Raw genomic sequence first — 25644 nt, forward strand, 5'->3', positions numbered from 1 at the left:
ACCTACATGTCCACCATTAGTATGATATTATCCGTTTCGGACCTAGCCCGCACAAATTTATTTTTGATCTCCTTTCAGAAAGGCTTCATACTAATGTAGTTGGAGAACTCTTATAAACTAGGTAATTTCTTCTTATCTTTCTGATGTGGGACTTGGGATGTATACCCAACTCAAATTTCCATAACATACAAATAGTTTAGCCAACAAGAAAACTACATAAAGGAAGGACATTCTCATCATTGACATATTTCTCCGGAAACAGGGCTCTTATGTTACTGATATTATCTTATTGAATATCGCAATCGGAAGCAAATTTCTGGTCTACAGTGCCAGTGAGTTGTTTCTATTAGAGAAATGATTCTTAACACCTCCATAACAATCAAGCTAATCTCTTATATTTTTTTATTTTACTTTTCTTTGAGAAACTTTCTTCTTTTTTATTGTTATCTAAAGTATGATAGTGGAAGTTCCTCTAATACATCGTCTCTAGTAGAAATAACTGCAAAAATTGTACTAAAACTTGCAGAAATTCGCGTGGAAGATTGCAAATAATAAGAGTGTCTTTTTCCTAAATGTCCACCAAAATGAATTGAGTTAATCGACAATTTTACTAATTTTTAGCTGAACACATGAATGTATTTGAATGTTCATTTGGTTGGTAATGCATGACCGACTATTATAATGCAAATCATGTCAAGTGTGGTCTTGTTGATAACATAATTAGATATGAATAATATAGAGGAATTGAACTGAAGAAATGTCCCGTGCAGACTATGCGGGAAAGGTTAGAGGAAGCACAAATTTGATGGAGTTCTACATAGCTAATCTCCGGTGTTGCACTTGCCCAAAACTTGCAAGAAAAGAGACTATGATACACAGAAAATTGGGTTGGGCTACTTACTTTGTTACTACCTTTTGGTAAGTGTCTACTTACTATGTCCACACCAAATAAAGAGAATAAATCCAAAAATGTACTCTCTCTCTCTCTCTCTCTCTCCGTCCTATAATATAGTTCCCTTATTTCATTTCGGTGTCCCGAAATATTTTTCGCATTTACTTGTTTTTATTTTAGAACATCGCTTTTTACTCTCTCTTTGCTTTTTAACATAAGTTTTAACACCCCATTTAATGCTCCACCAATCTTGTTACTTGGATTTACAAAACACTCTTTACTCTCTCGCTCCCTCTGCTTTTTTCACATTCCCTCCTAGAGGTGGGCATGGGCCGGGCCTGTTCACGGGATCGGCCCGCGGGCTTGAGTAAATGGTGGGCCGGGCCCAGGCCCATGAGTGGTGGGTCGTGCCGGGTCGGGCTTGAAATTTTAAAAATTTGTCCACGGGCCCGCGGGTCGGGCTCGTGCTTCCCGTGGGCCGGCCCATATTTTATGTTGTATTTTTGACAATTTTAAGGAAAAAAACAAAGAAAAGGAGCGTTCGGCCCGCGGCGGGCCAGAAATAAAATTTCTTGACCGTGACAGGTCTGTGGCCCACGCAGCGGACAACGGGTCGGGCCATGCCTCGAGCGGACTCGTGTCGGGCCAAGCCCAAATCGTGCCGGCCCGGCCCATGCCCACCTCTATTCCCACCCATTTGGGCCTTATTGTTTTGGATTTATTTTTAGTTGAATTTACTTCAGTTTAGTTCAGCTCACTTCAGTTCATTTTAGTTCAACTCAGCTCAATATTTTTAATTATTATTAATATTATTATTGTTGTTATTTTTCATATTTTTATTAATATTTTTATCTTTATTGTTTTTATCATTATTATTATTTATTATTATTATTGTTATTATTATTGTTGTTATTATTATTGTTGTCATTACTGTTATTATTATTATTATTTATAATATTATCATTATTATTTTGTATTTTTATTACTATAATTATTTTTATTATTATCTACACCACCAACATCAATTTAATAAAACTAATAAAAAATTTAATAAAATTTAAAAATAATTATAATAATAATTAGAATTGATATTATTATGTTTACAATTATTGATTATCATCAATTATTTTAGAAAATTAAATATGCAGTTTAATTCAGTTAGGCTTGTTTTAGTTCAGTTCAGTTTACTTTCTCGAAGTCCAAAATAACGAAGTCTTGATGTTCTCATTATTACAAATACACCACAATTATTGTTGCTTTAATTCTTATGCTCAAAATCAAATAGAAACTACTATATTTTAAGACGGATGAGTATCCAGTAATACTCACAAAAGGAGGGACTACAGTTGGGGGTGTTCATTTTGGATATCCGAAAATTGCGGACGGGGAAAAAGCGATCTGAATCCGATCCGAAAAAATTCGGATCGGATATCCGGAATTTTCGAATCGGATCATCAGATATCCGAAAACTAAAGAAAAAAAGAAATTTTCAAAGGAAAAGTTCATAAAACAAGTTTCGAGTCGGATTTGCTCATTCGATAATTCGGATATCCGGTCATGAAAATGGATATTTCGGATCGGATATCCGGAAAAAACGAAATTTTTCCATATTTCGGATAAATGAAAAATGTCGATCTGTATTTGATCCGAAAACTAAAAAAGCGGATAGGATATCCGAAAAATCGGATTGGATCAACCAGATTACGGATTTAATCAGCCTGGTCGGATACTTATAAACAACCCCTACCTACAGTATTATTTTTCCCTAAAAGATAATAATAACAGCATAGGAGGAAATGAGGCGTTAATATCGGATAAATCCTGGGTTTCCAGCAAAATTACAACCACGAAGAGGAGCTGACCAAATAATTGAAGTTTGACCAATGACCATGCTATGTTCAGGCCTTGAGGTTGCATTGGAACTGACAGAGTTTAACAGTTGTAGCCGTACAACTACAACTTTACAAGGAAATATGTATGTGAATAAGTTATGCTCGAATCTATTTTTCTTTTTGTTTAATGGCCCATAAAAGCCCAATTGTCGAAACCCAAAACCAATGACATAAGAGGCTTACTAAGTTGTAGTACTTGTACTTTTATTATAGGGGATGGTTTATATAGGCCATGTAGCCAATGTTAATATAACCATCAACAAAATGACAAATACTCCTTCATTAATTAGAAACTAATGTTATATATACCCGATGCGTAAATTAAATTCAAAATTTGTTATTTTATTATATATTCCACTCATATTATAGTTATGATTATACTTAAAATGTGAAAGATTAAGAGTAGATGAATTTAGATATATTAATTCGCTAATGTAAAAAAAACTAATAAAGGTTGAGAGCGGTTTTTAATATTTTTTTTTGAGAATGAATTTTGAACAAAAAGAATAGACATAATGAGTTTGTTTGACTGAATTAAAGAGTATCAAAGGTAGTGAGTGTCTCGTACTTTTTAGGTGGATATATATACCATATTCTCTTATAAAAAAAAGGTCAAGATGTTTTGTCCATTCAATTTTTTGATTGGCATATTTGATGCATATACCATTTTTAACTTGTTTAGAATAACAAGTTGAAATGAAAATGAGTTCTTAATTATTTTCTTTTGTAATTTTTTTTATTCCATTAGATCATTAAGGATAATTTAGTATTTTTAGAAAGGGATACCATCTTCCTCTCCCTTTTTTTTATATAATAGAGATAGATTTCGTTTGATACATGGCTACATTATATGTTTTATTTTTCATAATGGTTACGCTAATACAAAGAAGAAAAAACATATATTTATGAATACTTTTTTTGGGACCCTTTTGGGAACCTGTGGTAAGTAGGGGTATGCACAAACCGTCCGTCGAATATCGGAATTCCGATCTACCGGTCAAGTCCGGTCCAAACCCGAAAAATTTTGGTCCAGGCCGGTTGGACCGAAATTTCTATTATCTTAGTAAAAAAAAAGTTTATTTCTTAAAAAAATTAAAAGGTAGAAACTTAAAAACCTACTATTTATTCTTTTAGGATTATTGTTATTAAAATTAATAATTTTTAATGTATATAATTTATAAATATATTTTTAAAAAATATAAAAGATAATTTTTTGGAATCTGGTCCGGTCCCGGTTTAAGAAAATCCCGAATTCTGGTCCGAATCTGGACCGGTGCACACCCTTGTGGTAAGAAGAGTTTCCTCTGAACTGTCCTTTGTACAGCATCACTTACTCTAAGGCCCAACAAGCCCCAAACCCTCCCCCTCAAAAACATTTAAATTTTGCTTCCACCAAATTTTGAATCTTGTTCTTCCATATAGGAAATAATAAGTCATACTATTAAATCCAAGCATTCTTAGTTTATGAATACTTAATGTTATGCTAATATCAAAACCTTTGATTATACATACGAAACTTAGCGTAGAAAGTTATAGTACCTAAAACTAATGTAATTTGTCATTCACCTTCTCTCCAAAAAAAAAAAAAAACTAAAGTAAATACAATATAGATGTCGTAGTGTGATGCTTTATATTGTACTGTTTTTTCATTTTAAACTAGTTATTAGGCCCGGGCTATTCCCCGGGTAAGAAAAAAAATTCATTTATTAATATAATACTTTATGATAATAACACTAAATACAACTTAGCCTAGTGGTTAGAACTTTAGTATATGTACCTGAGGTCTCAAGATCACCCTATATTATGCAATTTCTTAATTTTTTTATTGTACATGGATTACATGAACTAAAACTTCATAGGGAGAGCGCCACGTGGCACAGTTTCTTATTTTTGCATGCCTTTTAATATATTTGTATAGACTAGTATTTAGGCCCGGGCGACGCCCCAGATTTTCTCTTTGCTATAATTTATTAGTAGTTAAATAAATATTCTCATACTCATTTAAAGAAGTCATCTTATTCATTATATGTATTTCAAACGTTTTCCATTCATATCTTATCATTAATTTTGATTACAAAATCAATAATGGTATGGTGGAGCAATGGTTGGATTTCTTACTTTCATACTTGAGGTTGTGGGTTCGAATCTTTAAGTAAACAATTCTTCTTCTTTTTTTACTATATGAGAAAGACGTGGATAAAATGCTATCGGATGAGGGAGGGTGACATGTGGCACATATACGTTCTTAGGAACGTCTTTTAATATATTAGTATAGATATCATTAACTTAAACAAAATCAATGCTTCAACAGTAAAAATTAACAAAAAAATGACCGTATAAATCTATACAAATATATTAAAAGGCGTTCCTATCAAAAGAACGGTGCCACGTGGCACTCTTCTCAAGATTCTAATACACATGCTTATAATCTCAATAAAAAATATTAACAATGTGTAGTTACTAGGTATTTGGGTCTTGTGGGAAAGGTGATGTTGGTCGTGGTTCAGGTATGGGTATATTAGGTGGTGTGGGAAAGGTGATGTTGGTTGTGGTTCAGATATAGGTTTATTAGGTGGTATATGGTGTGAGGAAGGTGGTGTTGCTTGTGGTTCAGGTGTGGGTTGTGATGAATGTGGTGCAGGTTGTTGTTTAGGTTTGGGTCGTGGTGAAGGTGGTGTTCGTTCTAGTTCGAAGGTGGGTTTTGACAGTTGGTGGGATGTTGGTTATGGATTAGGTTTAGGGACATTTTTGGTGGATTGCTTTTTTTTTTTCGATTTTTCTTCTCTTGTGGGTGGTCTTTTTATATAGTTGGGGATAATGACAAGGTGGGTATGAAGTGGGTGTGGGCACCCCAAGTGGGTGGTGGGTACCCAGGCAGGGATAGCTTGAAATATGTATTCGTTAGGGGACGAGAATAGATTTGGAAATTTTTCTGCAATGGATGGTAGGGTGGGGATGAGGATGGAATTTTATAGGTGGATGCGGGTGTGGAGACATCCTCTACACGCGACCCGCCCAATTGACATTCCTTGTTTGTAGTACATGTGAATATGTGTTGAGGTTGTGGTTTGAATTATTATGTCTAATATTGTGGTTGAGACGACCTTAGAAATGACTCATTTGCCTCTTAGGATTAAAATACGCTTATGTACTCAAGTGCATCATCATCAACGCGAAACACATTGTTGGAATATTATAGTTAAATGTGTTCTTAGGTTATATATAATATTTATTATACTTTGTGTTGTGTAGTATAAGTATAATATGAATTACGACTTACGAGAATTAAAATGAGTCTTTTGGTATGAAGCGACACCTTGTTTCAGACATTTCCTCCACTATCTCCTATAATATAAACAGAGATGTCATATGTATTTTGATAAGTGAGAAATCATTTCCTGTGGTATTTGGTTAAAGAATAAAGTTCTCTTGTGTGTTTCTCTAAACAAAATCAAACTACAAACTCTTGTTGGGATTGTTTTTAGTTAACAACCAAGACTCAATGTTTCTTATTCGTATCTCATAAGTATTACTGTGATACTCCGTTGTTCTTAGCGGAAAGCGTACAAGTACGTGCTTGGAAGATCATTTATCCGGTTACTCATTGTTATATCCATACACGTCTCTAACACACATATGGATTAAACTGCTACCAACAACTCACAAGATGCATTAAACTCTGTTTCAAGGTCCTCTTCCTTCTTTTTTGGTCTCCTCATGAACCCCCCTTTGCAATATCTCTTGAACTCCCCTAATATTCTCAACCTTTCTCTTTTTTTTTTTCCCTTTTTTTGCAAGGGCTGGCATAAACACTTGTCCTTTCCTCAATTCAAATTTCTATGATATCCTTGCCTATACCAATTACCCCATATTTTCCTCGAATCAACATTTGTGCACAACTCTATCTTAGCTTTGTATAAGATTAATCATTATTAACCTAATTAAAGAATTTTGGCAACTAAACATCCTACTTCACAGATTCCTTAAGAACATTGTTAAACAAGCGCATCAAATTAAGTGACATAAATACGTATCCTCAACCTTGACATCAAAGTCATAAGAATTTTAGTTGAGTAATAACCATATTGTCGCCATCCTAGAAAAATAATTTAAGAGAAAAACGAAAAAATCTTCAATATTACACAACTAAAAATCGCAATAACATGCACAAAAAACCAACTTAAACACTAACATATAACGTTGATATCCAACAGTCTCGCCAATCCTAGAGTTACACGATTTCGTAACTGAGTAGCTATGAAGTGATTGAAAAGGAATAAAAAAGAGGAAATTTTTACTTTATAAGTATTTTGAACCCTCAATTTTATCTTCAAAACCTCCATGTTATTTTCAACAAATTGAGCTCCGCTTGTCCCTTTTTTTTCTGCGGTTCTAACTATGATCAACACATGAACTCCCTTTTTCCTTCACAATGTGCAACAAATCATCTGTAGAAGATCGTGTGTCTAGGGTTCCATGGATAAAGTAGGACAAATGAGAGGAAGTTGAGGGGACAAAAATTTTGGAAGGGGAGTGATGGTTATGACATGAGGTAATTATGATGGCGCTATATAATAAGGGCCAATTGTATATATAGGCTAATGAGCCTTAAAAAATAGTTAGGTAAAAAGACAGTAAATGCTATTTGCACTATATCTCGGGGATATTTAGACTCTAAGCATCGTGGGTACATAGTGCATTTTCAAAAATTCGAGCGGATTTGATGAAATATTTTTTCCTTTTACATTATTGCGATTACTAAAATACGGAAGAAGTATATATATTATATTTTAAATAGTCTATACATTACAATGAATGTTATTTATCATAAGTTGCTCAGAATTGAAAATATAAAATTTATTTGACCTGATTTATCCTAGACATGTTTTATCACTATAAGGTAAATCGAAACCACTCTAGCTAACTACTGATTTGTATGTGTAGATTTAGGGGTAGATGAAGATTAAAACTAATAAGTATGAGGTTTATCTGATAAAATTGAAATTAATCATAGCAGTAGACAATGGATGACGAGAGATGATGATATAAGGCCATGTACCTTAGTTACACAATAATGAGTTAGTTTTCTCAAAAGAAATGAAAAGAAGGAAGGAGTGGGGTTAGTTGGCATTTGGCACTGAGAAAAATGAGTGTGAAACAGCAAAGAGAGGGCTGGTTTAGAATAGTTGGCATTGTTTTGTGTCAGTAAAAAGGAACCAAATACTAATATTTACTACCAACACTATTACACCAAGCTTGGCCTTCAAGAGAAGCACCTAATCTCTTCTTCTCTCCTAATCTAATTACTTAATACACTAACTAATCAGTAATCAGTACTAATCAGTGCACACATTACTAATAATTAATTAATTAATTTTGTTTTTTGAATAAAGTTTTTTTTTGACCACCAAGATATCCACCGCCGATAGGAGTGACTAATCTCCTCGCCCCGGGTGTTTCACTTAAGGGTAAAGGGCTGGCCAATAATTTTTTTCATTCCTAGAAATTGAGGATCGAACTCTGACCAATTGATTAAGGGACAAAATGAGCAACCACTATGCTAAAATCACTTGGTTGTTTTTTTTAATAAAGTTTATGAAGGTATTTTTTTCCTATTACAGGAGGTAAAGGGAGAAAAAAGACTTGTTATGAAATGATTTTTACCAAACAAAGAGCAGTTGGCAGTAGTTAGACTGCATTAAAAAATTATGCATGTCACCATTTGCTTGAGCAGGTGAGCAATCTTTCTTTGTTTCTCTCTCATCACCTTTTTTATTTTCTCTCTCTTCACTTATAATCATTAACACTCTCTTCATCAGCTTCTATTTTACTATTTACTACTACTAGTTAAGTTAAACTACTGTAGTAGTAGTACCAGATTATTGTTATTCCTTGTTTGTGATCCATACATTTTAATATTTGATGCTTCATTTTCCCCTTGTTTTGCAATTACCCATATGTTGAATTTTTGATTTTTCATCCTAAATTCAACTAAAAAGATATCAAGTTTGATGCTTTCTGGGTTTATACCAAACACCAATAATTTGTGTGATTCTGTTGCAACTTTAGCCAAAATTTAACATTTTTTTAGGGGAATTTGATGCTTATAGATCTTCTTTAGTTCACCCATCTTAGAATATTGAATGTTCATTCTTTAGGGCTTGTGATTTGATGTTTGTGCTCTTGTTTTTGGGGATTAAATTTCATAACTTTGATTCCCATTGTCGTTTTGTATTGCTTTAAGTAGTTCTTTTGATCCTTCTGTTTTTAGATAAACCGAGATCAAATATTTTTCTGGGTGTTATAGAATTTGAGTGTTTTATTTTCTATTAATAAATTTGTGAAAGAAATCAAAAGTTCCAAAGTTGAAGAAGAACAAAAGGCAGAAGAAGAAAAGGGAATCTGCTTTTCTTTATGCAACTCTGGTGAGCTGTTTTAACTTACCCTTATACCTCTATTCGTTTCTTCTTTGTTTGCAAACTTTATGCTCTGAAAAATTACAACTTTTGTGTCGGTTATTTGATGCTAACCTGGGTTAATGAAGGAAAGAACAAATTTGCTAGAATTTTTTTGTATGCAGATTTTATGCCCTGATACATTGGATTTCCCTTACCTCAAAAAAACTAAGAAAAAATAAAATTATATGGGTTGTATCATATTCATAGGATGCTGCATTAGAAGACTTCTTTTTGCTTTAACTCATTTCTAGTTACAAAAGCTGCAAAGGTTATTTGTTCCTTGTTGAGTCCTACAAGATATCAGCAGCTGGTTTTTGGTCAAAGTCACTTTGGCTTTAACTTCTGTAGCTCCTTTACTTAATTTATTGTTTGTTTTTTCTTTTTGGGTACTGGTTAGTTTGGTGTTACATTTGTATATTTTATATATCTAGAACAAACTTACATTGTGTGTTTTTTTTTTTTTGGTTTTTGTTTATTGTAGAACATGGGTGATGATGGGAGTAGTCAAATGGGGTTTCAACATAGTGGTGAGAGTATGCTGAATTCCCCATCTTCTGGCATGAACTCGAGATCTATGGATTTAACTTCGGTTTATGGTTCGGGTTGGGATCCCATGGTTTCAATTAGCCAAAGGGGAAGTTTTGGTGCTTCTTCAATGGTTTCTCATGGTGAATTGACAAAATCTTCCTCTTACCCTATATTAATGGAATCCCATCCACAGGGGATTAGCAGCTCACACCTTGTTCATTACCCCTCGTCCGACCCAAGCCTTGCTCATATGTTGCCTAAGCTTCCAATGTTAGGGGGCAGGAATTTCACTGACATTGGTAGTCCCTTTGGCCTTTCTGGGGGTTCACAGATTTCTAATGCTCTCTTTCCTCAAAATTATGGCGCTAATAAAAGTGGGTTAAAGGAGCGGCAGTCGATGAATGTTACACAAGCTGAGAGAGGCTGCCAAATGGCAGATGGGATGGCTGTCGGAGTATCACCGAATGGCAAGAGGAAGAGAGACTCGGTCTCTCCTTCACCGACTGATGAGGTAGTTATCTGCTAATATCCCTCCTATGATATGTGTATATTGATTGATTCATATTATTGGTTGTGATTGGCAAATGGGTCTATATATCCATGAATTGATGACTATTGATGGTATTATGCTAGTTGATTTATTGAGTTCACTTGCTGATATGCTGCCTTTCATGTATGATAGAATGCTGATGGAGACGCACATAAAGACCATATAAGTGAAGGCTCGGGCCAAAAAGAACAAGATGATAAGAAGAAGAAAAGTGAGCATAATGCTGGGGGTAATTCATCCAGCAAGCAAGCTGGAAAGCAACCGAAAGATGATTTACAAGGTGAAGATTCTAAACAAAATTACATTCATGTGAGGGCTAGACGCGGTCAGGCTACAAATAGTCACAGTCTTGCCGAAAGGGTAATCTGTTCAAACACCTTAGTAGCTTGTGGTATCTAATCAAAATTAAATACATGAACATGTGCTGAACCTGGAACCATATCCACTGGTTAGGTGAGGCGAGAGAAGATCAGTGAGAGAATGAGACTTCTTCAAGAACTTGTTCCTGGGTGTAATAAGGTGACTGATTCTCCTTTTATCTTTTAGTTGTGGCAAAACTAATTGTTGTTGCAAACCAAGTTGATCATGTTTTGTTTTACTATTTGAAGATTACTGGGAAAGCTGTGATGCTAGATGAGATAATCAACTATGTGCAATCACTGCAGCAACAGGTTGAGGTGAGTAATCTGTTTCAATTTATCCAATTGCTTGGATTTTCTTTTTGTAAAATTTGCCCATTGAGTTAAAGTAGATTACTCCATATAAAACTAGTGCGGATTATTCTCTTTTAAAGCTGGAGTAAGTGTAACTTTCAGCTTATATGCCTTGTCTGATCTGTTAATTCACAGATGTATTTTTATGGGTGTGTTCACTTCACCTAATTTATGTGGAACTTATATGAACATATTTGCACTTGAACTTATCTAAAGTTGTATGGACTTGTTTTATCACTTATTGCCTTATTGAAACTTTTTTGAACTTGTTGGAATTTATTTCCAGTTATCTCAACTTATCATTTGTAGTACTTATTATTTTAAGGTGAAGAGAAAGCACCCGAGACCGTCTTACATTTTGTTCACTTATTTTAAGTTCCATTTTCACAAAACATAGAAGCGCATAGATGATAGAACATGTATCCAATGATACTCCAATTTGGCATTTTGGTGATACACCTGCAGAGAAGTGACGAATATAAGGGTATGAAAATTTTGTATTTGGGGAGTCAATTCTATGTTTTGGGACGAGTAATTTGGGGTTGCGGATCGTCAATTAACACGATTTCTTTTCTTTCTTGTAATGGCTCAATGGAAAGGTAAATACCAATTTTTTTTTCTTTGGAGTGTCCACTGACTACCCTTGCCTCAGTATACACTGTTATGAATCCATATACAACACTATACCTTTTACCATTGGGCACTTCATCGCTCATGCCACTATGAAAAGTAGATGAGAGAAATGACAAGCAAGACTGGCCTGTTAGGAGAGTGCTATCAACTTGCTTGAATTAACATGCTATTATGAGATCATTGTAGGATTCTTTGATTAGAGTGTTTTCTTTATATGCATGGAACTAGAAGGCTCTACATGCATGAGTTGACATCAAATTATGCTATTTGTTGAAGATTGGGCCCTTTGGTTCATTATAAATCAATTTCGTGATTTGATATTCATATTAAGATGGATGTGTGGGAGCACCTTGAGAGATTGGATTCAGAGCAAAGACATTGGAAAGAAAGTTGGAGTTTGTGTATTGAGGATAAGATGAGAGAGAGGCAATGACGGTGATTTGGGCATGTGAGGCATTTGATTAGATGGTGCACCGGTAAGGATAGTGGAGATTTGAGATTATGGAGATCTTAGACAGAGTCGGCATACTTCAGAAAAACTTGGATAGAGGGTAATATTAATGGCATATAACACTTGCCATGAGGAGAATGAGGCTGAAAATATGTGTGGGACGATAGCCGATGATAATATATTGACTCATGTAGCTAATCGCACTCTATTGGGATGAAGGCTTCGGTGTTGTCTGGGTCTATATAGTTTAATTATACTATATAACAATAAATTGTTTCAAGTATTTAGATTGACATGCACGGCTGCACCCATGTCCGAATTTTAGAACAATGTTCCTGTGTCCTGAATTTCAAGTTTTGAGTTGTACAGTCATCTGGTATATATCTATGCCACTGTTGTGTCTTGTGGACAGCTGCACTTGCTTTGAGTCTCAATAACCAAGAAATAATCAGTTTACGCATTTGGACATACAATTTTTATGTATTTGCAACCTTTGTTGATTTAGCACATGTTTGTTGTCCTTTTTTTTTATTGAAAAGGTAAACACATTGGGAACCGTTTGTTCCTTTGTCAAAAGTCAAAACCTTAGGGATTTCTAAAGCTAACTAAACATCTATCTTTCTTTCCTGTTACAGTTTCTATCAATGAAACTTGCCACCGTGAATCCTGAATTAAACGTCGATATCGAGCGGCTTCTGTCCAAAGATGTAAGCCCAAATCCCTTGAAAACTTCATCATACTCTTGCCATTTTTAAGCATGGTTGGTGATATTGCCCTCTTATTTTTTTTTTGTTCTTGCTTAGATTCTGCATTCACGAGGTAGCGGCCCCCCTGTTCTTGGATTCGACCAAGGAATGGGCTCCTCCCATGCTTTTTCTCAGGGAATTCATCAAAATCTTACTATGCCAAATTCGGCTTCACAATATCATCACATGTCTCAGGTAAACCTGAAACCCCTCGACTACTATTGTTTTAGTAGTGTAAAAAAGATACTGTAACTCATTTATTTTCATGGATTGTACAGGCTGTATGGGATGGTGACCTGCAAAGTCTTCTTCATATGGGTTTTGACTCTAATTCAGCTGTTGCTGGTCTTGGACCAAATGGTAGGAGTCTTTATTTTTTTGCCATATTCGTTTAAAAAAAGGTCAAGTTCCTAACTTTCTCCAGAAAACAAGTGGTATATTGTCATTTGTACCCTATGTTTTGTAGACTATGGTATAGCTAGTATTAGTACATAGCTAGAATGTCATTATACCTCTTTGTTCGGTGCAAAACCGTTAGTTATAGATACCCCTTTACTCATTTGCTAACATCGTTAATTTTCTTATTTCGGTATCAAACTTACAGCTGAAACCTCGTTCTTATAACTTTCACAGGTAGCTCAAAGACAGAGTTGTAGGATTATTACGCAGGTTTCGATCCCTCCTCCTAACAGAAAATTCAATATTTTTAGTCGACTGCAATTTGACGCAACTAGAAAAAGACGAAGGAAACAAGTTATTTAAGGCCATAGTGTGGTGTTGTATAGGTGCTCAGCTCCTGACTTTTCTTCGAGTTTTAGAGAAGAAGGTGACATGTTAGATTCACAACTTCTTTTGTAAATTGAGTAAGATGTTTCCAAAGTTGTTGAAGAACATGATCATTTTTATTTTTATTTTTAACTTGCACGAACACAAAGCTTTGAAATATGTTGATTGCTATGTGGTTATAACCAGTAGGAAATTTTTTTGTAAAGGTATCAAAGTTTTTTTTAAATTTCATAGTGAGAAGTGTGTTTGGATTTCTTGTCCATTACAAGCTCATCTGTGTTTTTGTGGGCACATCATAATTCTAATTGGGCCTAGAAGAATCAAGGTTGGTTGGGTCCTTGTGGGCCTAGGGATATTATTAATGGGCCTAGTGTGTTTCTGTTATAAAAGGCTGATATTGTTTGGATATATTGGGGGCCCGCGATGTTTAGGGATGATACATCCAACTCCAAGACGTCCATCTCATTCCATGAGATACTATCACAAAACATTATTTGTGTGACTTTGTCAATTATGAGTAGACGCTAAACGACAAGTTTATAATGAAGCTTTTGTCTTTATATAATTTTAATGGAAAATTTTGGCATTATTATTTTATAAGGTTAAAAGGTCAATCTACATGTGAGTGTCCAATATTAACATGAGGATGACTAACATATGAGAATAATTTCAACTTTTGATTATGTTGGTGTAATCTCAAGTTTAGAGGGGTATATCGTTAAACTTATCTGAATTGTTAAAATTCCTATTTATCGTGGTCCCAAAATGGATAGCGTATACAAGAAAATAAAAAGGTTGGATTATTTTGAGAAGGTTTTGCAAAAGTTGGGATTGCTCCTGAAAAATCCAAAGTTGTGGTTATTTGTGAAAAATTCAAAGTTGAAATTATGTTAAGAAGATAAGTGAAAGTAAGAATAATTCATGTTAAAATATGCTATTCTATTCACCTTGTAAGGAAATTTAGACCTTGTTTGGTAATTGGCGGTTGGCTGTTAGCTGTTTTATGTGGCTGGTTTGACTGGTTGTTTGTATTGGTTGTTTGACTATTTTTATCTTATAAACATGTTTGGTAAAATTATCTTTGGCGGTTGGCTATTACATTATAAAATGACCATTATGGGCATTGATTTTTTTCATTCAACTTATAGCATAAGGGTATATTTGTAATCTTATTATTTAAAAGCCAACAGCCAAGGAAGAAAAGCTACTCCAAGTAGCTTTTGGCTTAAAAGCCACAAACCAAACATGATTTTTGGCTGTTTGACCAAACTAAAAAGCTAAAAGCCAAAAGCTAAGCAAAAAGCCATTTGCTAAACACCCCCATAGTGTTTGTTCGGCGACACTTTGAGGTAGCTTTTACTGTTTTGATCAAGTCAAAACACTAATTAAGTGTTTGTCATGGTAAAGGTTAAAGTAGTTGTTAGAATTTCAAATAGTGTTTAAATAGTTTCTGACCAACGTTACAATTTATAGCGTTCAATAGGAAAAAGTAGCGTTGCTCTTTTTTTTTTGGGTTGGGTTGGGGGGGGGGGGTTGTTTACAAGAAATCACTGAGAACTCTCGTCTTCGTTCTTGCTCTGCCTCCAATTCAAGGAATGTGGAGGAAAATCCAAACTTCTTATTGCAATAATTGTTTTTAATCGAAAATCACCAATATGAATTGAAGGTGCTTCTACTGTCGTTTGCTTCAAAACTTCTCGATGTCGTCAATGACAGCGGATGTGCTGCTTGTGGTGGTGGTGGTGGTTGCGATAGCCATTTCAACCATTGGTGGAGGAGTGGACATAGGTGGTTGTTGATGGTGACTTTAAGGGACTAAGAAAGGAGGAGGAGGAAGAGGGGGAGAGGATGAGCACCAAAAACAGACCACTAGCAAGCACCGTGATAGACCAACAGTCGTCGCTGCCGCCTAACCACCCGAAACCTCACCATAAGTGACGAAAACAAATGGCTTGAATCTCAAATTCTCTTCGTTGTGGAGGAGTAGAAGAGTGAGAAAAAGTGACATATATATAATACAAAAGGAAGCAATATATATGGTACCAGTTTACCAAGAATCTTTGGTTCTAATGTTATGGCTTCCTATCTCCCACATGGGAGACCAAGGTTCAAATAGTGGTGGAAGCATAATTTCAATGTTGTGGAGGGGGGGATGGGGGATGGTTGGTGCATGTTGGACCTTTGGGTGATTGACCCTGTGAGAGGGCATCCCAAAGAAAATTATTCTTATCGAGGGGTTTTCGAAAAGGGCCCTCAAAAATAAAACAAAATACGATACTATATCGGTTTTTCAGTATATACAAACCTACTATTAGTTCATGCAGATTTCATATCAATTTATAAATATTTGTTGTTAGTCACAAGATATTTATAAACTCATATAATAAGCATGTATAAGATGATATATAAAATATGTGTATGTACATATTAACTGATAACTAATGGAGTATATATTTATTGATACAAATATGCATAAACTAATAAAAAGTTTGCATAAACTAAAGGAAAAATTGTCAAGAATAAGTCAACCTTTGTGTTAACCGCTTTTAACAAGTCAACCTTCATTTATTCCAGTAGCAAGTAAAGCTTGTACATGAATTAGATTTTAACGAGTTTTTTTTTACTTATGACCTGAACAACCTGTAAACTTTCATTTTAAACTTACCATTCCCTTTGACTTATTGACTCTGGCAAAAAAAATTCCCTCCACATTTCGTTTCCCCTAACTGTTCGTATAACACACTATCTCTCTCCTGTTCTTCGTCTCCAATTAGGGTTGCAATTTCTTCTCGCACCATAATTCCCCCTGTCAATCTCCTCCAAATTTCTTCTGCACTGTGCTTAGTCCCGATTTCATTGACACGATAAAGTTTCTGACTTTCTGGGTTTCCGCCAGTAACTTAAGGTAAACCCATCACGAATTTCATCTCTTTTTTTTTTCTCGACATATTTGCAGGGCGAAGCAATCACTATTTCTATGTTTTCACCTTCCTTTTTCATCTTCATTGTTTATATTATTGCTACTCTTTGATTTGATTCTTTCTCCTCTATCTTTGAATCTACACAATATTAGGCAAATTTCTGACCTGATTTCGGGTATTTTGATGTTCAATTGAAAAGGGTATCCTCCAAATTTGAGGATTAAGTTGTGGGGAATAGGTAGGGAAGGGTGCCTAGATTTGTTTTGGATCGTCCCTTCCTATGGCATATAAATTGGTCTTTTTAGGGTTTCTAAGATCCCTTTTAATGTTCTTTATACTTTTGAATCTCTGCTGTATTTCTGATTCTTCTGATTTAAAATGTTCGAATGACACCTCTTTGGCTGGTTTAAAGTATGAATTTGTAATGTTGCAACATCAATTGAGAGGTGTTTTTACAGTAGTTGACAATTGTTCTTTCAGGGTTAGTGAATTTGATATGCTACCTGGGTCTGATCATGTGCAATGGTGGGGCGATGTAGGTGATAATTTTGTTAATTTAACAAATGGGTTTATCAGTTCTGATGAAAATTTAAGTAGGGCTCATAAAAATGATAGCTTTTCCTATTAGATGCTAACCCTCAAATAATTATCGGAAAGATAGCTTTGTTGTTCATTTGAGGAGTAATGTCAGTTGGGATCAGATAACAGAGGAAAAAAAATGAAAAGGAGGAAGAAGGGAACAAGAAGCAGAGTCTCAAAGAGGGGGGAAGAAGCAGTTGGGTGGGTTTTATAACAGGTGGGAAAAAATTTAAAGATTAATTGCAATAAACTTAATGGATCTTTAATTACCTGTTGCAACCTACTATTGTAGGTTACCATTTAAAAAAACTCGTGAAAATCTAATTCATGTACAAGCTTTACTTGCTACTGGAATAAATGAAGGTTGACTTGTTAAAAGCGGTCAACGCAAAGGTTGACTTATTCTTGACAATTTTTCCTAAACTAAAATGATGAAGTTAATATTGGTCTTTATATGAGAGTGAAGGATAGTTCGGTTGGTTAGACTTTTCCTCCCAATTTCAGGAGATCTTGGGATCCATTCTCATTACCTGCCTTAGTGACTCTCTAACACCAACAAAAATAATGGTTTTTATACCACACATTGCTTGAGGGGAACGGAATGTGACTTTGTTTAAGTTGCTCCTTAGTGGGAAGACCATTATTAAAAACTTTCCAAAGGAAAGAGCTAACCTTTGGAGGAGCATTTATGCTCCAAATCCATTTAAAATCCAATTTATGTACCATGAAAGTCCCTTGCACCAAATGGGCTTCCTATTTGACTGTACCTATACGGGGGATTCTCATAAGTTATTGCAGTCTATGGATGACTAGCCTACGTTTCCCAATTCCTCTTTGAATCTCTCTTTTAGAGATATTATTATTATGGTTAAAAATTCGTTAAACTTGGAGAGCATGCCAAGTTAGCTATTTTCTGGTGATTTATCTGGTTTTCTAGAAACCAGTGTGAGTTTGGGATTCTAGGTTATTAGCTTTTGCTATGGCTAGTCGTGTTATCAATTTCGTTAGAGATTGGGCTGGTGCTCAGGATATTGAAAGAAAACTTCTTATTCCTTCCAATTTGATTATCAAGCCCTTGCACATGCGTTCTTCTCCTAAGATCTCTTCCTGGTCTCCTCCCGCTGCCCCATATTGTGTTGGTTAATTTTGATGGTTCCAAAAGAAAGGATGGTAGCACAAACTCGATTTTGTTATTCGAAATCACTTGAGCAAGGTGGTGAGTAACATAGCTCACTCTATTAGTGCAGAATTGTCTATCCTCCAGGTTAAGGCTTGAGCGGGTAGGGAAGTCGTCCGATGTGCCAAAAGTCTGAATCTGAATAGAGTTATTGTTGAAGGAGATAATAGTCAAGTTACTAATGCTCTTTCAAATGTTTGTAATGTGCCTTGGTGTATTGATTCGACTGTTGCTAATATAGGAAAGGAGGCGATGGTTTTTTCGGAGACTTATTTTCGTAATATTGGTTGAGATGAAAATAGACTAGCTGATTTTATAGCGTATAAGGGGCATTATTACAACTTTCCTACTAAGGGCCTGTTCTCCCCAGCTTATTTTCAGTTCAGTTCAGTTCAGTTCAATTCTGATCAGTTCAATTCAGTTCAGTTCAGATCAGTTCAGTTCAGCTCTTGACAATACTTTTACTCTCACATATCACTATTCATTTCAGTTCAGTTCAGTTCAGAGCAGTTCAGATCAGTTCATTTCAGATCAGTTCAGTTCAATTCAGTTCAGTTCAATTTAGTTCAGTTCAGTTCAGCTATTTTATGCCGAAGAGAACAGGCCCTAATTTCCTTCCTCCTTATGATGTTGATTTTTCCTTGTTGGTCTGAAAGGACATTTTAGGTTGGCCTCTATAATAGGAGGTGTGGCCTAGTTTTTTCTTTCCTTGACAAAAAAAGAAGAAGAAAGAAATGGATGAATTTCATTTCAGCCAAGACCTTTTCAAAAAGCAAAAATGTAATGCATGGGTGTAAAGTATTGTTAGGTTCTTTAAAATGTAGGTCTTTAAGGCATCAATTTTTAATGTTTTACTAATTGAAAATTAAAGATATTAACATCTAGAATAATCATTTGACAAAAGTGAAAGTCAAAGTGTTATGCATCGTTTTGATTTTCGCACTTGCCAAAGTATAAATTTGGCTAACAACATCTTTGTTTATCTTATACTTCCTCCATTCCTGAATACTATTTGACATTGCTTTTTGCATTATTTATTGTGTCTCATTCGACAGTCTTTCTTTTGTAATTTTTTATATAAAGAAAAATATATTCATGTGTAATTTGTTAGATTTGTTGCAATTTATACTTAAAAATATGATTTTTTTTTGGTATATATATCAACTTATAAATTAAAAGTTATTAATAATTAAAGTTACATATTGACAAACATGTTCAGATTTGTGCCAAGTTTGTAGATATTGATTAAGCAAAAATTAATATATAAAAAATATACATTGACCTGAATATACAACATCTTTTATATATATATATATATAACTTCTTTTACTTTATTTTATAATTAGTCTAAACTATAAGTCAAATTTAATATATAAACCGCCTAATAGTCAAAATTTACAAGTAATAGTCATCTAAAAAGAGAATTTACAAGTAAAAAAAGCACAAACAAAAAGCATATTCCTTACTCATGGACCATAGTGACTTGGTGAGCAACAAGGGCATCAATTAATGCACGTAGGGATGGTTTGTTAGTAAAATCACACGTTCCTTAGAGTATGTACAATGGGGCTCTCCAACTAGCTCTCCAAGGAGAGAGAAAATGGAGAGCCACCTCTTACCCAACAATGGGGCTCTTGGGTGTGTCTTGGGTGTCTCTCCATGGAGACACTTTGCCAAAGGGCTCTTGGGGGAGATACCATTTGGGTTGATGGAGAGATGGCTCTCCAATGTGTGGGACCCACTTTTTATTGTAATTACTTCATTTCTTTTTTCTTCATGCAACCATTTAATGATCTTTTCTATAAAAATTAAAAAAAAGATGGTAATAATTATTATGCCAACAAGTATAATTTTCCTTTATCTATAAAATGAGCCTAATATTGGATATTTAAAAATTAGTTTTTCATGTTGTAGGTTAATTCTTCATTCCATGCCAAATTTATGAAAATTAAATATTAGCACTCATAATTATATTGTTTTTAAAAATTCTACTTTGCTTAAATTATGAAAAAGATTAATTTGTAATTATATTTAATTTACATGAATAACTTAATTTATATAACTTTGATCATAATATGAAATAAGGTTCATTTATTGACATGGGGACCACAAAATAATGAAAAGTTGAATGGAAAGCTCTTTAAAGGGTTTTATTGTTGTTGGGTGTTTTTAGACATGGCTCTTGAGAGTAGCTTGAAGAGAGAGAATATGAGAGAGAGTGTGGAGAGCTAGTTGGAGAGACACCAACCATTGTACATGCTCTTATGAAAATTATCCCTTTCCAGTTTTCACCGTGTGAATCTCCTTCAATTTTATGCTTTCCAACTCATGGTAAAAAATAAACCTCAAACAAAATCTTACAATCTAATCCACTATGTAATAATAATAGTTCTTGTATTTTATATTGTATTCGTAGCTCGTCTGAATAATAAAAAAATAAATATTAAAAAGTCAAAAGTAAAGTTTCAGAAATCTTCCCAAATTTCGCCACAGTCCTTCGATAGAAAAGGGGCTAAAATTTTAATCACTAATAATTGAGTCACCGTAAATTGCTATTATTTCCTTTCCCCTATCGTTTTTTTTCTCGATACTCTATCAGCAACACACCTAGGACGATTGTTGTTTATTGATTAGTAATAAATATAAACGTAATTTGTATATTGAAAAATATAAGATAGTTTATTGATTTTTTTTTTAAAAAAATTAGTTATAAAAAATAGTTGTTTGAAAATTTTCCAAAAATAGAGGTCAAACAAAATCTTAGCATCTAATCCATTATGTAATAATAGATCTTAAAAAGTCATTAAAAAAAAAAAAAACTCCCAGAAATCTTCCCAGATTTCGCCCCAATCCTTCAATAGGAAAGGGGGCAAAATTTCAATCAATTACATTATCACATATCAATATGCCCCAATCTCTCTCCTAAATTCAACCAAAACACTGCGTTTTGTACCCCTACATTTTCACCTAAACCTTTCAAAAGTAAAAAAATTACCCCAAAAATTTAACATTTTCTTTCTGGGTTTCTGGGAAATCTAAATATAAATATAAATTTAAATTCAAAAATTTAAAACCATCCCCAGATGTCCTTCAGTTAGGTGCTATCTAGGGTCACATTAAACTTTTATTTTTTTAGGATAATTATATATAAGTTTTTGTTTTTTTTCTAAAATTTAAAAAAAAGTGATTTTAATATTTTATATTATTAGTAGGTGCAAAAGTGTAAGTTTGAATTGATTATTTAATTTATGATTTTGTCGGAGCACTCCGGTTTCTCGCTCCATCGTTTTCTCTTCTTTTTTTTAAAAATTTGATCTTTTCCTGATTTTGACCTGATTTCTGTGATTAAATTTAAATTTATTAAAATTAAATTATCTTTGAGAGAGAAAAAAAAGGTGGTCTGAAAATAATTTTCATTTTAGTTTTAAAATTTTGTTAAATAAAAATAAAAATAAAAAATGAAGTGGTCTGAATATAATTCTGGAGAAGTACTTGTTGGAATCAAAGACGTGTTGAGCTGTCTGTTACTACCATACCACCATACCTTCCTAATTCCTATCTATCACTTTCCATTGCCGCTCTCTCTCTCTCTTCATCTTCTTCTTCTTTCACTCTTTTTCTCTCTCCTCTTTTTCTTATATATTTTCTCATCTTTACTTTCTCTCTCTCTTCATATTTCTCATCTTTGTTTTTTTCTTCTTCAAAAACCTTAAATCTCAACAATGGCGTTTCTTTTTTAGCCAGATTTTATCACATTATTGATTCTCAATCAAATTTAAGGTTTTTAGAAGCTGGGTTTTTTCTTTTTTAGCCAGATTTTACAACATTATTGATTAACAAGTTAGTTGTTTTAAACATAGGAGAGAGAAAAATTTGAAAAAAAAAAAATGGCACCGTGGTGGGAGAAGCACCACAGAGGAACACCAGTGGTGATAAAAATGGAGAACCCTAATTGGTCGATCTCCGAGATCGAAAACCCATCATCAGACGACGACGTTTTCATCCCCACCAAAAAAAACAAGAAATTCAGAGGCAAAAACGCCAAGCAGCTCACGTGGGTCCTACTCCTCAAAGCCCACCGGGCCGCCGGCTGTCTCTCCTCCCTCGCATCCGCCGTCCGTCGCCGGGTCAAGTCGGGCCGAACGGACTCCTCCGACCCGGCCCGAACCCGACTGCACGCGTTCATACGGGTCTTCCTCGCCATCTCCGTCGTCCTCCTCTGCTTCGAGGTTGCCGCCTACTCTAAAGGGTGGCATTTCAAGGACACGACGTCGTTTTATCTAGACCGCATTTTGACGTCAGCAACAACACGGGTCGGGTCGGTTGGGTCGGTCGGGTTTAAGGGTTTGTTCGGGTGGGCTTACGACAAGTGGGTTTTGGTTCGGGTCGGGTATCTGGCCCGACCTCTACAGTGGCTTGCGAATATCTGCATTGTGTTGTTTCTAATACAGTCTTTGGATAGACTTATTCTTTGTTTAGGTTGTTTTTGGATCCGTTTAAGGAAGATTAAACCCATCATAAATGTGGGTCAAATATCCGATCTTGAATCCGGAGATGGTGAAGATGGGTATTTTCCCATGGTTCTTGTTCAGATACCCATGTGTAATGAAAAAGAGGTAAACATTTTTATTTTTATTCTTTGTTGATTGTTTCTTTTGATTTTGTTTGAGGGTTTTAGAAGAATTTTAAGTTTTGATATATGTTGTTGGTATTTTAGGTTTATCAGCAATCAATTGGTGCAGTGTGTAAGTTGGACTGGCCCGAATCGAGGTTGTTGATACAAGTACTTGATGATTCGGATGATCCGATGACCCAAATGTTGATAAAGGAGGAGGTTCATAAGTGGCAAGGAGAGGGTGCAAATATTGTGTACCGGCATCGGGTTATTCGAGACGGGTATAAGGCGGGTAATCTTAAGTCTGCTATGAATTGCAGCTATGTTAAGGACTATGAATTTGTTGCCATTTTTGATGCTGACTTTCAGCCTGCTCCGGATTTTCTTAAACGAACTGTCATCCATTTCAAGGTGATCATCTAATAAGCTTTATCATGACTTATAATAGTGTAATGTGTTTGTTTTGTTAATATTGGTTGTTGTTGTTAATGATGTGGAAATGAGATATGTAGTTGAATTGTACTATTAATGGGTTTAATTATGAGAAGAAAAAAAGTTGATGTTGCTGTGAAATTGAAATTGAATTTGAAATGGACCAGGGTAATGAAGAGGTGGGGTTAGTGCAAGCGAGGTGGTCATTTGTGAACCAGGATGAGAACTTACTGACTAGACTGCAAAATATAAACTTGGCATTCCACTTTGAGGTGGAGCAACAGGTGAATGGGATCTTTATCAACTTCTTCGGCTTCAATGGGACTGCGGGTGTATGGAGAATTAAGGCGCTTGAAGATTCGGGTGGGTGGTTAGAGAGGACCACTGTTGAGGACATGGACATTGCGGTCCGTGCTCATCTTAAAGGATGGAAATTTATCTACCTTAATGATGTTGAGGTATTCCCTTCTATGACTTTATGTCACTTTCTTACTAGTTGGATTTCCATTTGTTTGCTTTAATAAGCTTTGTGTGTGCCCATTGCTTGCTTCATTAATTAGTTGAGTTACAAACTCTAATTCTTGTTTAATTAGTACTAGTATTTACCTTAGTCATTGATTACTGAATGGTTTTTGTTCGTGGGGATGATGTTTGTAGTGTCAATGTGAGTTACCGGAATCCTATGAAGCTTATAGAAAGCAACAACATAGATGGCACTCAGGGCCTATGCAGCTATTTCGTCTTTGTTTGCCTGACATTATCAAATCAAAGGTAAGTTAAAGAATGAAACTCGCGTTTCTCTTGATAAGGTTATTCTAGTGGTTTGTCATAGCATGAATTTGACTTGGAATTTTTCCCTTTGGTTACCTTGCAGATATGCTTTTGGAAGAAGGCAAATATGATATTCCTCTTTTTCCTCTTGAGGAAGTTGATTTTGCCCTTCTACTCTTTCACTCTCTTTTGTATAATCCTTCCAATGACCATGTTTATCCCTGAGGCAGAGCTCCCTGCCTGGGTTGTCTGCTACATTCCGGCCACCATGTCCTTTCTGAACATCCTTCCTGCCCCGAAATCCTTCCCATTTATTGTCCCATACCTTCTATTTGAGAATACAATGTCGGTCACAAAGTTCAATGCTATGATCTCTGGTTTATTCCAATTGGGTAGTGCATACGAGTGGGTTGTCACAAAGAAATCTGGCCGTGCATCAGAAAGTGATCTTGTCTCTTTAGGTGAGAAAGAGCTGGTCCCTGGAAAAGGCTCTTCAGATACTACCCTTGCACAAATGAAGGAGGAACTACTAAAGCAAGAGCAGAATGGTTCTAGGAAGAAGAAGAAGAAGCACAATAGGATTTACATGAAGGAATTGTCCCTTGCATGCCTTCTCTTGACTGCTGCAGCTAGGAGTCTTCTCTCAGCTCAGGGCATCCACTTCTACTTCTTACTCTTTCAAGGAGTTTCTTTCTTGCTGGTTGGTCTTGATTTGATTGGTGAACAGGTTGATTAGTCGAGGGGGGAGGGGGGATATACTTAGGACTTTGTAGGCGATACAATGAACAGTATTAGTGCTACATAAATCATTCGGGGCAGAAGTGACGTTACAGGTACAAAATCACTAAGCCCGGACAGAGAGAGACAAGCATATAGCAGGTCGTGGTTGTTGGAGAACCAAGAGGGATGAGAGTGAGGCTTTTATTTCCACCCGCCCTCAGGTTTCCGTAAGCCCCCTTGGTGCAAGAAGGTTAATGCTTGTCCTACATCAGGTATGCAGGAGTTTTGATGATGATGCATGAAACCGATTTGAAACAGAGATGCTATAGTGCCCTTTCATATGTAAGGAAATATGCCCATTTTTTCATTTTCTTCCTTCTGTAATTTATTGCCTTTATTCCTTTTTGTTCTTTGGAGATCTATTCTTTTGTAAGAAAATTTGTTGCTTTAGTTCACATGAATGCACACTATTCCAGTTGCGAAGGTGCAACTGTTCAAAATTCGTCCTACCATCAGACATCAGTAGTATTATGTCTTTCTGATAGATGTGAGCATTATGCTATGCTCGATATGTAGTTTTTAGCATGAAATGAATCTCGATCTATTGTTTATTATGTGGGCAGTCTAGCCAAGCATGCATTATATTAGTAGTTTGTTCTGTACGTGGAGCTAGGGCCCTAGACAATGATAACCAATGATAATGCTTTTGTGTGTTTCATCACAGATGCACGAAACCACTTTGTTGGTTACTTTGTGTGGTCATTTCTAAGCTATTCGAAA

The 25644-nt window shown here is 35.1% G+C and overlaps 2 protein-coding genes across 3 annotated transcripts; both read left to right on the forward strand.

The window, feature by feature from the left end:
* Nucleotides 1-8415: 8415 nt before the first annotated feature.
* LOC104901681 (transcription factor bHLH74) lies at nucleotides 8416-13911 on the forward strand. Of its 2 annotated transcripts, none has more exons than XM_010689287.4 (9): nucleotides 8416-8518; nucleotides 9724-10281; nucleotides 10453-10680; nucleotides 10774-10839; nucleotides 10929-10997; nucleotides 12753-12824; nucleotides 12921-13058; nucleotides 13142-13223; nucleotides 13497-13911. In XM_010689287.4, exons 2-9 carry the CDS (start codon nucleotides 9727-9729, stop codon nucleotides 13517-13519), a joined length of 1233 nt encoding a protein of 410 aa, XP_010687589.1. In that variant the 5' UTR covers nucleotides 8416-8518; nucleotides 9724-9726; the 3' UTR covers nucleotides 13520-13911. The 2 variants fall into 2 exon arrangements, with proteins under 2 accessions (XP_010687589.1, XP_010687581.1); XM_010689279.2 differs by lacking the exon at nucleotides 8416-8518 and adding an exon at nucleotides 8525-9209.
* Nucleotides 13912-21832: 7921 nt separating this feature from the next.
* LOC104901672 (probable xyloglucan glycosyltransferase 9) lies at nucleotides 21833-25478 on the forward strand. The gene is made up of 5 exons (XM_010689270.4): nucleotides 21833-22942; nucleotides 23044-23352; nucleotides 23541-23831; nucleotides 24031-24144; nucleotides 24248-25478. The coding sequence occupies exons 1-5, from the start codon at nucleotides 22214-22216 to the stop codon at nucleotides 24878-24880; spliced, it is 2076 nt and encodes a 691-aa protein (XP_010687572.1). The 5' UTR covers nucleotides 21833-22213; the 3' UTR covers nucleotides 24881-25478.
* Nucleotides 25479-25644: the final 166 nt, after the last annotated feature.

This window comes from Beta vulgaris, chromosome 1, assembly GCF_026745355.1.
Source record: "Beta vulgaris subsp. vulgaris cultivar EL10 chromosome 1, EL10.2, whole genome shotgun sequence".
In the NCBI taxonomy this organism is placed as follows: Eukaryota; Viridiplantae; Streptophyta; class Magnoliopsida; order Caryophyllales; family Amaranthaceae; genus Beta; species Beta vulgaris.

Coding starts and splice junctions, on each gene's coding strand:
- LOC104901681 (XM_010689287.4), top strand. CDS start 9,727: ATGGGTGATGATGGGAGTAGTCAAATGGGGTTTCAACATAGTGGTGAG. Junction 10,681..10,773: donor GTCACAGTCTTGCCGAAAGG/GTAATCTGTTCA, acceptor TCCACTGGTTAG/GTGAGGCGAGAGAAGATCAG. Junction 13,059..13,141: donor AATATCATCACATGTCTCAG/GTAAACCTGAAA, acceptor TGGATTGTACAG/GCTGTATGGGATGGTGACCT.
- LOC104901672 (XM_010689270.4), top strand. CDS start 22,214: ATGGCACCGTGGTGGGAGAAGCACCACAGAGGAACACCAGTGGTGATA. Junction 23,353..23,540: donor GAACTGTCATCCATTTCAAG/GTGATCATCTAA, acceptor GAAATGGACCAG/GGTAATGAAGAGGTGGGGTT. Junction 23,832..24,030: donor TCTACCTTAATGATGTTGAG/GTATTCCCTTCT, acceptor TGATGTTTGTAG/TGTCAATGTGAGTTACCGGA.